Genomic DNA, 17,451 nt, shown 5'->3' on the forward strand with positions numbered 1-17,451 from the left:
TTTCATGCAGATATTTTTTATGTATAGTTTCACAAAACTGAAGTCAAACCATTCTGTTTTTGCTTCAAATTTAGAAATTTTACAATGTAATTTAGATTTAAAAAAATCCTCATGTGGCATGTATGCAGCATCTTTGTTTGGATAATGATTATTATTATGTTTAATGATTATTAAACATAATTATATCATTGTTTGGAAATGATTGTCTCTAATTTTAAATGGAAAGAGCACAGACAGCCTTATTTTGTTTATATGAAGATATTTCTTTATTTGTGTTATTTATTTGATTTGGGGCTTGTTTTAAAATGTTAATTTAGTTTTGTTATTTACATTTACATTATATTTAAATTTTGTTATTTAGCAGACACTTTTATCCAAAGCGACTTACAAATGAGGACAATAGAAGCAATCAAAACCAACAAAAGAGCAATAATATACAAGTGCTGTATTAGTATATTATTATAGTGTTATATTTCAATTTCACAAAGAAACATGCAGCATTTTGTCCAAGCAATAATAAAAGGACACATTTATTTATAATTTGTAAAAAAAATTTTTTTAAAATCGTGAATCGAATCGAGAAATCAAAATTGTGAATTGAATCGAATCGTGAGTTGAGTGAATTGTTACATCCCTACTGAGAATATCTAAATATTAAAAATTAAAATGAAACTTACCTGCTTGAACTCTTTTTCTTTCATGTTTCATGTTTGCCATGGTATTTATATGATACTCCGAGAATTTCAAAGAATACCATGTATTAAATATCCAAACAAAAAAGTAATACCATGGTGATTTTGGTCATTTTTTTAGTGACTTAAGCCATCACATGAAAAGTACTACCATATTTTGGACACGCACCATAGTAGAACCATAATATTCCTTAGAGTAACATGTAAATACCATGGTATATGATTTTTTTGGGTCATTTTTATTAGTGACTTCAGCCAATACATGAAAAGGTACTATAGTACTACCATGTTTTTGGACATGTATCATAGTAGAACCATAATATCCCTGGAGTGCCATGTAAATACCATGGTTTTATCATCTCCCTTACGAAAATTATCCATGGTTTTACTACAAATAAAACCACAAAAACATGGTTACTATAGTTAAACCATGGTAACCACAAATTAACAATGGTTTTGCTTCACTAACCATATTTTAACCATGGTATTTGTAGTAAAACTGGTAATACAAATGGTAATCAATCCGCCCAAAAAACCATGGTTACTACACCTTTACTATAGTAAAACCATGGTTAATTTTCATAAGGGCTGATACCTTCAATGTATCATGGTCCTGTGCCAGGAGTCAGGACTTTTCTGTAAAGCTGGTATTCGCCCAAGAATACCACGATATTGCTATGTTCATTTAGCAATATGAATATGATAATCAGAAAACCATTTATATGCTACTCTAAGTATTTTTGTAAAGAATAACATGGCATTAGCATAGTGCACATCCAAAAAACATGGTAATACCATGGTGCTTTTGGTCATTTTTATCAGTGACTTTAGCCAATACATGAAACGGTACCATGATAATATTCCTGTAATGTATCCGATACCATCATTGTACCATGGTACTGTCATAGGACTTTTCTGTAAGGGTGGTACTCCCAAGAATACCATGGTTTTCATATGGTATTTTAGGGTACGTGTGCAAAACATGAAATTACCATGGTATTTCTGCCACATGTGTTAGTATAATGTTAATGTTAGTATAACACACCCATCTTTGGAGTCTATCCAACTGCGCTCGCAGCTCTTCCCGCTGATAGAAACTGAACGCCGGGTGTAATGATCCCATCGTGAAGAGCAGCCGCAGTTGATCCACAGTCTCCGGCTCCGGTAGAGCGCCGCACATCCCGGCGTCCATTCGACTCAACGTCCTGAAGAGAATCCCGGCGCATTCCCTACTCTTGGATCCGAGCAAAGACAAATAAACGAGCAGTTTGGACAGCACAACGGGGTCGCTTACGTCCACCAGCCCCTCCAGATCAGCGGGGCAGTTGGCCCGGATTTCATAATCTCGCAGGACGGTGAAATCTCTCCGGGCCAAATCCTCCAGACAGGCGCCGAGGAAGCGTAGCTCCAGCGGCTGACACATATGCAGCAGCCCGCAAAGCAGCTCCACGCGTCCGGACGGGTTCAGCTGTAAGCCGAACCACTCGAACACCGCCTCCTTGTCGAGCTGAGCCGCTCCAGTGCCGCGCTCACGATCGGATCCGTTAACGGAATTCAAGTCGCATCGGTGATTTTCGCCTCCCGCCGCTCGCAGCTTCATCTTCATCATTATCTGCTCTCAAACACGAACATCAGAGATGGAAGTCCATGGATGGTACTTTCTGGCCAATATTTCGGCATCAAAACGCGATGAAATTCCCGATTTAGGGCGAAATTTCGTTCAAAATTCGCCGTCTGTAGCCTGACGGTGTGGCTGAGGTCAATTTGCCAGATTACTCGCCTGCCGTGCCTCCAGAATATCCTGTCAATCATCCGTGACTCCACCCACTCCTCATATGAGTCGCAGGGTCCTAAACTCACCAGCTCGAAATTTGAATTTTATGGGGTAATTCAACTGACAAAATATAGCGAATATATAAATAATAAAAAATACGATTAAATAATAACATAACTAATTCAATATGGCACGAAATATATTAAAGGGTTTAACTGTGTTATAATCATATAGGCCTACTCGGGTGGCCTTGTGCTTTTTATAAAATGACTGTTCTAGAAATATGATAAAAGACACCACGATAAACTAACTCTTCCGCCAAATTATATAGTTCCATAATAAGAGCACGCTCATTAATACATCTTTCTGCTGACCTCGACTCACGTCACGATCAAGTGTTTTGTGTTGGATACTTGATACTAGCAATGCTTTTTTTTTCTTCTTTTTTTTACACATAAAAAGGTCAATATGTAACAACTTATTACAGATAACATCCTAATAAGCTGCTTAATAAGGACTTTACCTAAAGGGTGTGAGTTAGTGTGTGATGAATCTGACAAACATTGTTGTCCTTTAAAAAATACAGTAGCTTCAATGACTGTGTACGTGCGCTTGTTTTACTTAAAAACCGAAAACCCCGAAGGAAAAAATACAAAAATTAAAATGTTAATGTTGGCCTACAAATGATGACGTTATGACAAGAGGACGTATGTATCTCATGTGAGTCTATATTATTTCTAGGATATGTTTATGCACTTTTCAATATATTTGAGTAAAAAATAGGGAAACATTTTTTATTTAAACTGGTGAACCAATAGCAATACCATCACGAACCACTAGAGGTTCCCGAGCCCCGGATTAGTTGTACTCAGTGTAAAGACCATTGTATCCACCAGAGGGCGGCATTGTATATCCGTGACATGATGTGCATATTTCAACACGTTCTCTGCAAATATCATAACCAACCTCCCCAATACCACCATTTCCTTTAATATATTAGGACAAGCAGAAACATTCCCCATTCTTGAGATGCATGCTGCTTTTATTCCCATTGCTTTTCCACCTCAGATCCTCCACACAACAAATGCACCGAAAACCCCGAAGGAAAAAATACAAAAATTAAAATGTTAATGTTAATGTTGGCCTACAAATGATGACGTCATGACAAGAGGACGTATGTATCTCATGTGAGTCTATATTATTTCTAGGATATGTTTATGCACTTTTCAATATATTTGAGTAAAAAATAGGGAAACATTTTTTATTTAAACTGGTGAACCAATAGCAATACCATCACGAACCACTAGAGGTTCCCGAGCCCCGGATTAGTTGTACTCAGTGTAAAGACCATTGTATCCACCAGAGGGCGGCATTGTATATCCGTGACATGATGTGCATATTTCAACACGTTCTCTGCAAATATCATAACCAACCTCCCCAATACCACCATTTCCTTTAATATATTAGGACAAGCAGAAACATTCCCCATTCTTGAGATGCATGCTGCTTTTATTCCCATTGCTTTTCCACCTCAGATCCTCCACACAACAAATGCATTGTATTTTAGCGTCATGACATCATATTAAAAACACTACACACACCATTAAACTAAACTCACATGCTTCAGTTCACTTGTTTATGTCTCCTCTATTTTTGACTAATGTGATTCCTCTGGTACCTGGAGGGGCCCACCTTTGATCCAAAATAGCTGTGCTAATATATAAATGTGTTTGAACAGCAGATATGTGTACAAGTCTGTGGTGTATAAATACATACACAGGGACGTTTAGCAAAGCAACTCACAGGTTATTCCTTCCTCAGGTACTAATGTGGTTGGATGTGTTACTTTCTTTCTAAACATCTTTTTATTCATAAACAGGCCAATGAAGAATGACGGTGATCCCTGAGGAGTTATTTCACAGTATTAGGATTCAAAACATCTGTATTTAAGTATCTGGCCTAAACGGATGGAAACAAACTATGTGCTACTGGAGGAATAAAGGCATAGTCTTTACTGTAACACAAAAGACATTGCACAGACATGATGTTAATGTAATGTCAATTGACTCTTCTAAATAGCTCAATGCATGACGGCAGAGAAAATAAAGATGTTTTGGACTGCGCTATTTGTGGAATGGGCCTTGGGTTTGGAGGCTCAGAGCCATTTGGCTTGACTTTCTTTGAAGATGGTTTTGTGGAGGGTTAAACCCATACTCCTCCCTCTCTCTGATGCCTGTCGCTCTTTCATTCTGCCCAGGAAAGGCTGTACGTCACTGATGCAGATATAAAATAGTCTTTGGCTGTATCTTACCACTGTGCACTGTTTCTGCAGCACTGTACTGTAATTCATGTCAGTAATGAGAGCATTTTTAGCTGTTGTCTTGTAACCTATTGGGGGAAAGTCTCTGTTTAAACATCCAGATATCCAGAATTCACATTGCTGGTGAGAGAATGGCTTATTATGTTTTGTTTTTTAATTCTTTATAGGAATATTTGATGTTGTCTCAATTTAACTTTTCTAAGGGCCATGGTATTATAAAATATACCATGGAAAATCATGGTAACACCATGTTTTGGATGCATTTGTTCAAATAACTTACTTATCAAACAGTACCATGGTGTTGATATATATATATATATATATATTATATGTGTGTGTGTGTGTGTGTGTGTGTGTGTGTATTGTAATCTATGAATTATATATAATGTAATCTATAGATTAAGATTAAATTCAGAAAATAAATTAAGTTACCTAATAGAACATGTTATATATAATTATATAAAAATGTTATACATAATTATAAATTCAACACAAATTTCTGTAAGTTGCATTTTAAACATATATTATTAATACCATGAATTTCTGGAAATCCCCCATGTGATGTGTATAAAAAACATTCTTAATATTTAAACAAATATTTTTAAACTTTTTAAAATGTACTCAATGAATTGTATATTATATTATGAGTAACAGATTAATGTTTGTTTTCTTATATACAGTATATATATATATATGTATATATATGTATATACAGTGTTGGGGAGTAACTAGTTACATGTAACGGCGTTACGTAATTTAATTACAAAATAAATGTAACTGTAATCAGTTACAGTTACTAAGAAAAAATGTGTAATTAAATTACAGTTACTTATGAAAATGTTAACGATTACAAAGGGGATTACATTTGAAACAGTACCATGGTGTTGATATATATATATATATATATATTATATGTGTGTGTGTGTGTGTGTGTAGATGTAGATGTAGATGTATAGATAGAAATTTTACACAAAATCTAATTTTTTTCCAGGCATTTTCTAACTGCTGCTTGGCTTTTTGTTGCCATACCATGTGGACATGGATGTTTTCTTCACTGCTTGTTTGTGTTTTGTTGCTGCACATCAGTGGATTCCAACAAGAGGACACTCAAGCTGGTTTGGCATCTTTTTCTTAGTCATATACTTTATAATATATTAGTCAAATGGTTTCAATTATGGAACATGTTAACAGTATAAAGTTGCATTAAAGCAACACTCCTGAGGCATTACTCTAGCTCCAACAGTAGGTCATGGGTTCAATTATCAGGAAATGCATGGACAGATCAAATGTATGCCTTAAATAAAATGTAAGTCACTTTGGAATTAATACATCTGCCAAGTGCATAAATGTAAATGAATATACTTGAGAAAATGACTTCTGTAATACTTACTCAGTCATTCTTGTGTTGACACTGCAGGGTGAATTCAGGCAAATTGAGCAATTGGTTGAGATGCCAGTCAAAAAGTGGACAAATGTACCTGACTTCACTCTACATTTTTATAGCAATTGTAACAAAACTTGGTCTACATGTGGACAACTGTGGGCAAATGTTTTCCTGGGCTTGCAGGTTGTAGCACAACTCCCAATGACCTTGCGTTCATCATCGATGGCTCCTCGAGCTTGGGGATCCCTAATTTTGAAACCGCCAAGCGCTGGCTCATCAACATCACCAGTGGCTTTGACGTGAGCACCAGGCACACTCAGGTGGCAGTCGTCCAGTACAGCGACACCCCTCGACTGGAGATTCTTCTGGGAAAGCATCAGAACAGCCAAGAACTCATCGAGGCCATCACCTCCATCTCGTACCTGGGGGGTAACACACGGACTGGCCGTGCCATCAAGTTTGCCACAGACCACGTCTTCGGGATGCCTAACCGCACATCCCAGTCTCCCAGAAACCGCATCGCCGTGGTTCTCACCGATGGGCGCTCGCAGGATGATGTTGAGGATGCTGCCATGGAGGCCAGAGCACAGAATATTGTTCTGTTTGCAGTCGGTGTGGGAAATGAGATCACTAACTCTGAATTGGTGTCTATGGCCAACAAGCCACCTTCTACGTACGTGCTGCACGTGGAGGACTATAAATCCATTGCAAGCATATGGGACCTGATGGAGCAGAAACTGTGTGAGGGTGAGTCGCCCTAGACTTTGGAGCATAGTTTTCTCTGTAACCAGTGACATTAAAGACATTACATGGATGTAAACGTTGGGGCCCAATGCATCTGTTTAATCCCGAAGATAAACTGTTGGTCATCATTTGCCATGACTCAGCAAAGAATATCATATGACAAGATACTTACAGACCATTCTGTCTTTGGACTATTGTCTATTTAATGCTACATAGTTAAGCACTGGCTTCTATTTTCAGTTGTTTCATTGAGTGTATGTTAATTTGTTTTTTTGTTTTTTTTTATTGCTCAAATGTGGCTCTTTCCTAATTGGGGAGACTTTTTAGTTACAAGTCTCAGATGTTTCTCCTCCCTTAGGAGGAATAAAAATGAATACAAATGAGTCAATACAATGAAAATTAATGTGGATAGCAGCTCAGATTTGGTTTTGAAAGAATTTGAGTCCATATTAAGATCTCTGACTTTTGATTGCAGTCAGACTTTGGTGTCTTGGCACATAGGAGCACAGTTTTGAGACTTTGTTGAGATCTCTTCTGAAAAACGGAGAATCTGGAAATATAAGTGTTCATTTGCTTTCTATTTTATCGTATTGCTGCCTAGAAGAAACAACTGAGAATTTAAAGAGATCTCATGAAACCAGATCTCAAAAAAAAAAAGAAGACATTTTCTTATTCGGTTACTATTGTGTGGTTATCTAAACACGCTTTGATTCAAAGCATCATATTTGAAGTGCAACTAAAGTGTTTGTGAATTGAAGATTTACATTCTCTCATTCACAGAATCAGTGTGTCCAACGCGGATCCTTGGGACAGTGAACGATCAGAAGGGCTTTGATCTAATGAGCCTGATGAAGATTGAGCAGGTGGCTCAGAAGGTTCAGGGCTCTTTGATATCAGAAAGAGCGTCTCAGCTCAGCCCTCGTATGAACATCACCCACAACACCAGGTGATTTTTTTGTGTACTGCATTGTTTGTGTTCTTGTACATGTTGAACTGTTTGAATTCTGTCACTGTGATGTAAATGAGATGTTGAGTGAATTGTTGAGGTTGGAAAATTCAGGCTACTTTGATCTTCACCTGATGTTCCCCACAGAGAGATCTTTCCAGAAGGCCTTCCGCCAGCTTTTGTGTTTGTGGCCACTTTGCGCTTGAAGAACCCAGCTCACTGGATGAAGTTCGACCTGTTAAGGGTGTTGTCTCAGGACGGGGTTAAGCAGATCGCCGTGACTTTGAACGGAGCTGACAAATCGGCCACTTTCACCTGCACCAGCACTCTGAAGAAAGAGCAGACAGTCATATTTAACGACCGAGGCATCAAGGTCTCTGAATTTTTTATATCACTCTTAAATCTAATTAATAAAAACATTGGCTGCATCCTAATTCACATGATATCGGTGCTAAATTGATCCAAAATTAATTTTCATCAAATTTTCCTATCAACATTAAAGTAAATACTTTTAGTATGTAATTTGGGATGCAGTTATTATTAAAATATCTATACAGTAAGAATATCATTGTGTTTATGTCTTTTAATGATATGATTTATGTCTCTATAGAGGCTCTTTGACACAGATTGGCACCAGCTGAAGTTCCTGGTGAAGCACAAACGCATCACTTGTTTCATAGACGGCGCATACGTGGAGGAGCAGCTCCTAGATCCAGTTGTTCCCATCTACATTAATGGAAAGACTCAGGTCGCCAAGAAAATCAATATTGAGACTACAGTCCCTGTAAGTGACTCCAACGCTATTTTTGACACCTGCCTGATCACAAGCTTATATGTGACCCTGGACCACAAAACCAGCCTTAAGTCGCTGGGGTATATTTGTAGCAATAGCCAAAAATACATTGTATGGGTCAAAATTATTGATTTTTCTTTTATGCCAAAAATCATTAGGATATTAAGTAAAGATCATGTTCCATGAAGATATTTTGTAAATTTCCTACTGTAAATATATTAAAACGTAATTTTTGATTAGTAATATGCATTGCTAAGAACTTCATCTGGACAACTTTAAAGGCGATTTTCTGCACCCTCAGATTCCAGAATTTAGTTGTATCTCTGCCAAATATTGTCCTATCCTAACAAACCATACATAAACGGAAAGCTTATTTATTCAGCTTTCAGATAATGTGTAAATCTCAATTTCGAAAAATTGACCCTTATGACTGGTTTTGTGGTCTAGGGTCACATATGTGCCAAACTAAGAGAAACTTAGAAGACTGATAGTTTGCTACCACAATATTGTTCCACAAATGGTCAGATCAAAAGATTTCTGTAGTGTCTTGTGCTTCTTTATCAGATAGTGCTGCAGAAGTTACGGATCTACTGTGATCCCCAGCAAAGTGAGAGAGAGACAGCGTGTGAAATTTACTCTGTGGTAAGACTGGTTTGTTGTTGGTCTTGCTAGCCAAGCTGTTCACCATCAAATCCTAGTTGGTGTCAACCAGCATGGTGTTTCTTTTTTTTTTCAATAAGGTTTAAAAAAAAGGAATGTTGTTTGAGGACCATTAAGGATGTTGATCCAGGAACATTACGTGTTACCTGCCTCCAGTGATTTCCTTCCCATTTTAATGTATTTTTCTCTGTTTGTTACAGAATAATGACAGGGTAAGTTACCAGCCTGGCTATTTTTGCTTTTTAAAATGTTTAATTTGATTGGTGATTGGTTTAGTTTAGGTTTTACGTGCAATGTGTTGTATTCCCAGTGTCCTTCGGACCGCTCTCCTGCTGTAGAAGGTTGTGACTGTCCTAGTGGTAAACCTGGTCTGCCCGGTCTACCTGGGTCTATGGTGAGACATTTTTTAAACTATGCATCCTAATGGATTGACAGGCAAATTTGCTGAGGTCTTTTGCTTGTTTGGGACATCTGATTAAAACACATATTTATCTCCTCATTGTTTGAATGTAGGGTTTCAGAGGGGAGAAAGGCAGAGAAGGACCTCCTGGCCCTGATGGTAAACCTGTAAGTACAACAGAAAGAATTATTTGTGGTATTCATCATTAGGCTTGGACGTGTGTAATTTGTCCACCAGGGGAAACCAGGAGAAAAGGGAGCATCTGGAGAGCCTGGTCGAGATGGAGAGAAAGTGAGTGAAACATCAAGAACATTCTCTGATAACCTCAAAGCTTTACGTTAATATTGTATTCTTCCATTTACAGGGTGAAGCAGGTGAACCAGGACAAAAAGGGGAGCGAGGGCAGGAAGGACCTAAAGTATGTCAATTTTAAGATTTTCATTGTCATTAAAATTAAAAAATATATAATGGCTTGTATAATTTGTTTTCTCCAATCTTTTAATAGGGTGAAATGGGACCACCAGGGCCTTCAGGACCAACAGTGAGTCTCAAACTTTCTGATAATTTAATCTTAATTTTTCTGTTGTTGTGTTTAAAGGTTATGTCCAAAAAGTTTCTCTTTAGTAAACAAAAACTACAATGACTGAAATGGTTCCCTTAAAAACTCCTCTAGGGCACTGGCTTTTCCAAATTGGATTTTGATGACTTGGGAATTCAAGGAAGGAAGGTTAAAAAACAATACATCCTATTAAATTTTTTTGAAAATGACAGGAAATGATTACTAAACATTGTTTTTGCTTATGCAAACTATTGTGACCTTATAGGGAATCCCAGGAGAACCGGGGGAAATGGGGCCACCCGGAAAACCTGGACTGAATGTAAGAAATCTGCTTTTAGCATCTACTTACAAATGTTCATGCTGTGCATCAGTGATCATTAACAGTTTTATCCCATTTTACAGTATTCCGTTTTAAATTAAAGTAAAAAAGTCTTTAAAAAGTCTTCAATCAAAGGAGGTCTTCTTTATTCTCTTTCCACTGCAGGGTGAACCTGGGACACCTGGTCTACCTGGACTTGCTGGTCCCAAGGTAAGACAGATTTCAGACTGACGTATCCAAAACTCTTATAATTCAACTACCACTACTCCTGAAATCATAATCAGTCACAACCAGGGACGTTTTTCTGGTCCCTGTGATGATGGAGGCATATTAAAAGCAGCTTTAAAAAGGCAGCAGCCTCCAATACTGCAAAAAGTATTTTTTTTCTTCTTTCTAGTACAAATATCTAAACATTTGTAGATCAATATACATTTACTTGAGTAGCAAGATGACTTAAGCTATTAAGTCTCGTTTTCTGATAAATTTGTCAAAAGTAAGTAAGTTTATGCTTAAATGAGAGAAGAAAAAAAAAACTTCCAATGGGGCAGAAAAAATAAACTTGTTTTCCTTTTGGATTAAGTTTATATTTCTTACCTCATTGGAAGATATTTTGTCTTGTTTAAAGCATAAACCCCCCTTTATTTTGATCAATTTATCAGAAAACTAAAACTAACTATTATTATGTCACTGCGCTTTTCAGGTAAATGTCTCTTGATTTAAGAATGTTTATATGTTTTGTACTGGAAAAAAAAACATCAAGAAAAAATTCTAAATTCAAAAAAGAAAATCACTGGCTTTGGTTCTATAGGAAGGAAATGCTACTGTACATCATAACCTTGCCATTGTCAATCAGCACTGCTTGTTTTCTGTCAATTGTGCATGAGAAGGAATTCACTTCCTGTGTCAATACAATGTTGTACCACATTAAAAAAGAAAATAATGCATCATTTTTTGGTGCATTATTTTGTACCACATTAAAAAAGAAAATAATGCATCAAACCCCACCCATAAATATTTTGCCCCGTACCCCATGAAGTGATTTTGATGACTTCTGTCTTGTTTCTGAAGTTCATGAGAATCCGTGGAGTTGTTTTCCTGTTCTAGCACACAACATAGACAGGCAACCCTAGACAGTTTCAACTTCACACCCAGAATTTCAAAGTATTTAAAGCAGCACAGGGTGTAAACCATCAGATGTGTTAGGGACACGATCAGACATCCTCTCACACGAGAAAGTCCTGGATTATTTTAAGCACAAGAGCATATTTGTGGCCTTTTCGTTGATTCTTTTTATCCATCTCACTGACATTTTTCTTAGCTTTTTTGCCAGCAGCAGACTGTCATCTTGCCCAAAGGACTATATATAGCGACTTAAACACCCCGATTATGATTGGTCAATGACACAGTACACATCATGAGCTGCTCTCTGCTCTAGATGAATATAAGGTCACATGCCAGCCAAATTACTGTGTGCTGGTTACATTTTACATCAGCTAAGGTTTAGCGTTAGTGTACTTGAATACTGTGGTATAATGATAAATAAGAGATGAATGTTGCATTATGAAGTTTGTGTATCATGGCAAAGCTCATTTTCAGCAGGATGTTGACACTTCGTAAAAATAAACTAGCACCTAGCAATAATATTTGGCAATGCCACTGTCAACATTAAAAACACATATGATGAATATTGTACACTTTTAGTGTTGTAGGTCAACCCAGATGAGATCGTTAGTGCTCAGATGTTGCTCTTTTATAGCTCAAGAGACTTCCTAAAGTTTTCAGGAATTTTCACTTTAACTTATCATCAACTTTGTCTCAGATATTTCTCTTTGAGTATCTTGAGAGATATAAATAGAATAAATATAGCTAAAAATAGAAACAAATGAACTGCTGAGAAGTGGTGATAATTTGGTAATTTAGGTAATTTGGTTTTAGAATAATTTGATGAGAAATGTTTGAGCTCATATTGAGATCTATGATGTCTGATTTGCAGTTTCAGACAAATATATATATATATATATATAATATTTATTATTACGACTGTTTTCCCTATAGTGTAGTTTGAGCAAATGAGTGGAGTTTTTTAGACTTAAATTGGAAGTCTGTCACTCAGATCTATTTTCAGGCTACCGCATCTTGTCTCAGCATCTGCGTGCCGCCCGTTCTCTGAAAATTAGTGCCGCCCTGCCATTTACTGCCCCATTAAATCAAGCCTGTTTATCAGTAAGGGCTTTGATTTGACTCTTGGCGGCACTCGATGTTTGTTCAGGTTTGGATGTGGCTTTGTTTGAAAGATGTGGCATTTAGATTTTGTTCCGCAAAGCTATAAAATAACCTTTTAAAACATTTGAAACACGTTTGGTAATGTTCACTGAAATGATCTAAATTATAAAAAATGATTTATAGAATGTATTTGGTCTTTAACATCATGTTACTCAAATGAATGATACTTTGGTCCTTTTGATAGATTATTGTAATATTGATACAAATCTCTTTACACATCTTTAAGAACTAGAGCTGTGCAGTTTAGTGTTTAAACCAGAAAGCAGCTTTCATGTTCAAACCATGTGTTTCTTCTAGGTTTTACTTTACATGCTTGATGCATCGCACAACTGTTGTATAGCTATTTGTTTAAAGCATGCAATGGTTTTACATTCATGTTTGAGACTTTATGTAAGCTTTGTAAACTACTGTTTTGCATCATTGTTGTTGCTCTATTGTGTATATTAGCACTTTGATACAAACTGAAAAAACTGTTTTCCAGTTGTACACTTATACATTCATAAAGGGCCATGGGTAGCGTATGCATGAGACTTAAGTGAAAACTGAACTGGACAGGATCACTATTATCATGTTTGCTAGTTTTTGTTATTAAGTCCCGGCCTTCCCACTTTGGATCTGAGACAGAATCGCTCGCTGTAGCGGTAACACCAGGTTTCCCCAGACCACTAAGGGATGATTAGTTAACCAAATCTCGGTTTCATGTGGTGTGCCAGAAGAGAGCTCCCTCGTAAGGGTGGGTTTTCCGCAGCACATGTGGTGCCGCCAACCCTGGAAACAGCCTTTAATCATGACATGCAGACATACATGCATATGGACTGTTAAAAGAAACTGAAACACGCAGACCCCAGAACCTAAGAACAACTCGTGACTACGTTGATTATGAGTTTATTTGAACCGAAATGGGTCATTACTTACATTTCACCTGCATCAAATGTTCAGTGCACGCACAAAAACTGCCACCAAAAGGTTAAAAGAGATAAAAAGTTATGTGGAATTCCTTTTAATTGGCCTTCTCCTGGATATAATTGCAGAGCGACAGTATAAGGTACAATTATTGTTTGTCATGTTTCGAAAGCATGCTTTGTGTGAGGTCTTTCCAAATATCAGAGCTTCAGGGTAAAGTCTATATGTGCATGTATTTGAGTGCGTGAACGAGAAATACAGTAAGAAAACACCAGGGAAATAAACAGTATTTGACTGAATATTTTATAATGCACTAGTTATGTGTCTTACAGACCAGCCCTTGCATTTTACATTAAAACTAAGCACATTTCACGAAATATTAGCATACTGCACACTACATACTTACTAGTGCTTGTTTAAAAAAAAATATTGCCATAAAATATGCATTGATGAGTGTTTCGAACTGTACTACTTTAACGCATGACCTCACTACATTGTATGTTAAATTCAGAAAGAAATAGTATAATCTCAGAAATAAAACACGTTATTATTATTATTTTAATCCACTAAAATTTGCCTAATTTGGTGTTCCTGGTCTGTTTTTTTTTTCTTTTTCTTTCAGTGAGCACAGGTTTTGTATTTCTTTTTTGGAAGTGATTAGTCATGGGCCTCATTTATCTGAGTATATGCACCTCAGTTTTTGAGTGAAAAAATTAGTGGACAATTTTGGTAATATTTACTCAAACACTGAGGTGCATAAGCTCAGATCAATGAGGCCTACGATCAATCAGTTCCAAAAAGAAATACAAAACCTGTGCTAGTTAAAATAAAACAAGCTGACAAAAAGATTGAATCCAATAATTGACAATAACATAGCATAACAACAAATTAATATGCAATTTTTTGAGATGGGGAAAAAAATCTTTTTTTAAAATTTTTTTTATTATTTTTTTTTTTTTTTTGGGGGGAAGTTGTTACACCCTGTGTGAGCCAAGTCAGTAAGTTTTATTCCAATATGATAACATTAGCATTTTCATGGGGGAAAAAAATCCTCTCCAGGTCAGAATGACTGGAAAACATCATTTTAAAGTATTTTTATAATTAGCATAAAAAAATCGAAGAAAATTTGCACATACTTTGAACAGTATGCTGCATGTGTACATAAATAATATTAACCTGCTACCCTACACAGCCAAAACTACTAATGGAAATGGCAAAAAATGTCTTGCATGTTTTTCCCCCTTTATTTAAATATTAGTGTTCACACATTTTCCCCTCTAAATATGTAAATCATAACAGAGATGATTTTAGATTTCATTTTGACAAAATGTGTAGTTACAGTGTTTGCCTTTGTATGGCAGTGTGGTACAGCCGTGTGTTTTTCTGAACATATTCCATGCCTCATGCAAAATGTGGGATGCTACATATTTTCTGACAGGTGTGTTTCACCATACACAAATTACATGCACATGTAACTAGAAACATGCTATTTTTGAATTCACATGATGGTCAGCCACAGCCCAGCATCTCTGTAAAGAAGGACATCTCTTACCAACATTCCCACATGTGTACGGCTTGTAATTTAGTTCTTCAGAAAGTGCAAAAAAATCTTTAGATAAGCTCTCTTTACAGCTGGGTGTAACATGTTTAGATTTTAATGACAGACTCAGTCTCAAATTTCATACTTACTTTACAGTTAAGATGTGTGCATATTTAACTTCTCAATGCTTAATTTCTCTTTATGTAATTAGTATGTAAAAAAATGTTAACCCAAATTGGAACTGCTAAACTCTAATTATATCTGCAATTAGTGGGATGTACCATGATTATTTAAGGCAAAGTGATAGTCTTTACCTGCAGCTTACCACATTTCCCCTATTTCTAAAAAATATGTGTGATATGCGTGAACTCTATCCTCAGAAATCAGTAAATGTGTGATGGGTGTAGTTTTCTTCTTTTGATTCTGAGGTGCAATATGTGATTCTGACCACTTTTGTTTTTTATTTAGGGAGAGAAAGGAGATGTTGGTGTGGCAGGATCAGATGGACAACCAGGAATCCCTGTGAGTTTATTTTATCATCTTATGTGTCCTTATTGTTTTTTTGTGTATGTGTTCCTTATTCTTTTTTTCACCTCAGTTTTAGTTCATTAGGTTTAGTTGAAGAACTTTAGTTGCATTGAAAATATGGTTCATTCATTTTGATTGATTAGGCGTCAAACATCTGCGTGAACCAATAAAATTCTAGTTCGGTTTTTAGGAATTGATCAACTGCTTTTCTGTGAAGTTTTTACGGTTGAACTCCATTCTGGAATCTTTGCTTTGAAGTCATTTTCATGACTTATTTCATCTCTAGTTTACAGGTCGGCTCACTTTCGACATTCTTGTCTGGTCTTTCTGGTCTTCACCAGGTTGAAACTTTTTAATTAGCACATTAGCACAATAATAGTGTTATTTTATGATGCTGACACATTTAATCATATTTATGTAATGAGACTGACTGTGTCATAGTGAAAGGGCACTATTTAAAGTTTATTGCATGATGTTTCTGGTAGAAGGGGCCCTGTCACATGGTTTGCTGGGGGCCCCACAGATTTGTGGTGTGCTGCTAACTCTAGATTTGGAAATGATGAGACCACAGTGTTTACTAATCCCAGAATACATCACTGAGATGTAGAGTAGCAGATGATACATGTATATAGTCAACATCAGCTCTGTTTATGCTCTAAATGTTCTTTAAAGTCGTCCTGCTTTATCACCAGTCATGCACATGTGAACTGCAACTCTGACTATGAGGAAGGGAAATGCTTCTTTAATGCAACAGACAAGGCCGTAGTCAGACTTATTTCAAAATGCCTCAGAAACTGAGACGGACTCATCTGGAGGCCTTTATACGGTCCTAGTCACCAAGCTAACAGAAACATATTGTTTTACATTAGGTTTATTATTTTTCCTAATCGTAATGTTCTTTCTCTTTTTTACCAGCTGGTTTTAAATTTGAAAGGCCAGGCCTGCTGACCCAAGTTGCTTTTATGAGTTGCTTTTTTGGTGAAATATTTAAAATATTCTTTGCATGATCTCCTGAATTGATTAGCATGAATTCATTCATGAAACTGCTACTTTTAGTTTATAAGAACTGTGATGCCACGGCGTGTTCTTTAAACTAAAATATGCAATAGATGATAAAATGTCTTTGTTCTCATCTAAACTTCTATCTTGCATATGAGATGGGCAGGAAGAGCATAAAATAAACAGCTGATGATATGTAAAGCTTCATGATTGTGGTTGAAAGGGTGTCACTTCTAAAGAATGAGATTATGATTTCTGAAACAGCGTTCTTTTATTAGCAGCTGCTTTGTAAGACGACCATCACTTGTCACACAACTCCTCTGCACTTTGCTCATCCTTCTAGTCAGTGATTTGAACATAGGCCAATTTTTTTTTTCTTGCAGCTATATTTCATGGGGAGTGTTGGTAGATGGTTTTAATCCAAAGCTAATTTAAAGTGACTTCAGATTGTTTATGTTTTCATTCTAAAGTCAGTTTTCATTCCTATTTCATCTAATGACTTGAAGTGATGTGGTTTAGGCCTCAGTGTAAATATTTAGATATCCTTGGCATAGTTTGATATATATATATATATATATATATATATACAGTATATATATATATATAT

The 17,451-nt window shown here is 36.4% G+C and overlaps 2 protein-coding genes across 2 annotated transcripts in view; one reads left to right on the plus strand and one right to left on the minus strand.

Annotated features, from left to right (window-relative positions):
* LOC107662991 (zinc finger CCHC domain-containing protein 2-like) overlaps positions 1 to 2,537 on the minus strand; it is a 20,485-nt gene extending 17,948 nt beyond the window's left edge. The window contains exon 1 of the mRNA XM_016453128.1: positions 1,738 to 2,537. Coding sequence (XP_016308614.1) covers positions 1,738 to 2,301 — 564 coding nt within the window. The 5' untranslated portion in view covers positions 2,302 to 2,537. The remainder of the gene's footprint in view (positions 1 to 1,737) is intronic.
* A 3,279-nt stretch (positions 2,538 to 5,816) lies between these two features.
* LOC107662967 (collagen alpha-1(XXI) chain-like) overlaps positions 5,817 to 17,451 on the plus strand; it is a 21,941-nt gene continuing 10,306 nt past the window's right edge. Inside the window, exons 1-16 of the mRNA XM_016453105.1 lie at positions 5,817 to 5,901; positions 6,354 to 6,917; positions 7,695 to 7,860; positions 8,008 to 8,233; positions 8,471 to 8,644; positions 9,218 to 9,295; positions 9,514 to 9,525; positions 9,624 to 9,707; positions 9,827 to 9,880; positions 9,951 to 10,004; positions 10,078 to 10,131; positions 10,219 to 10,254; positions 10,387 to 10,440; positions 10,538 to 10,591; positions 10,757 to 10,801; positions 15,786 to 15,839. Coding sequence (XP_016308591.1) covers positions 5,817 to 5,901; positions 6,354 to 6,917; positions 7,695 to 7,860; positions 8,008 to 8,233; positions 8,471 to 8,644; positions 9,218 to 9,295; positions 9,514 to 9,525; positions 9,624 to 9,707; positions 9,827 to 9,880; positions 9,951 to 10,004; positions 10,078 to 10,131; positions 10,219 to 10,254; positions 10,387 to 10,440; positions 10,538 to 10,591; positions 10,757 to 10,801; positions 15,786 to 15,839 — 1,794 coding nt within the window. The remainder of the gene's footprint in view (positions 5,902 to 6,353; positions 6,918 to 7,694; positions 7,861 to 8,007; positions 8,234 to 8,470; positions 8,645 to 9,217; positions 9,296 to 9,513; positions 9,526 to 9,623; positions 9,708 to 9,826; positions 9,881 to 9,950; positions 10,005 to 10,077; positions 10,132 to 10,218; positions 10,255 to 10,386; positions 10,441 to 10,537; positions 10,592 to 10,756; positions 10,802 to 15,785; positions 15,840 to 17,451) is intronic.

The sequence above is a fragment of the Sinocyclocheilus anshuiensis genome, unplaced genomic scaffold (genome assembly GCF_001515605.1).
Source record: "Sinocyclocheilus anshuiensis isolate Anshui unplaced genomic scaffold, SAMN03320099.WGS_v1.1 scaffold1659, whole genome shotgun sequence".
In the NCBI taxonomy this organism is placed as follows: Eukaryota; Metazoa; Chordata; class Actinopteri; order Cypriniformes; family Cyprinidae; genus Sinocyclocheilus; species Sinocyclocheilus anshuiensis.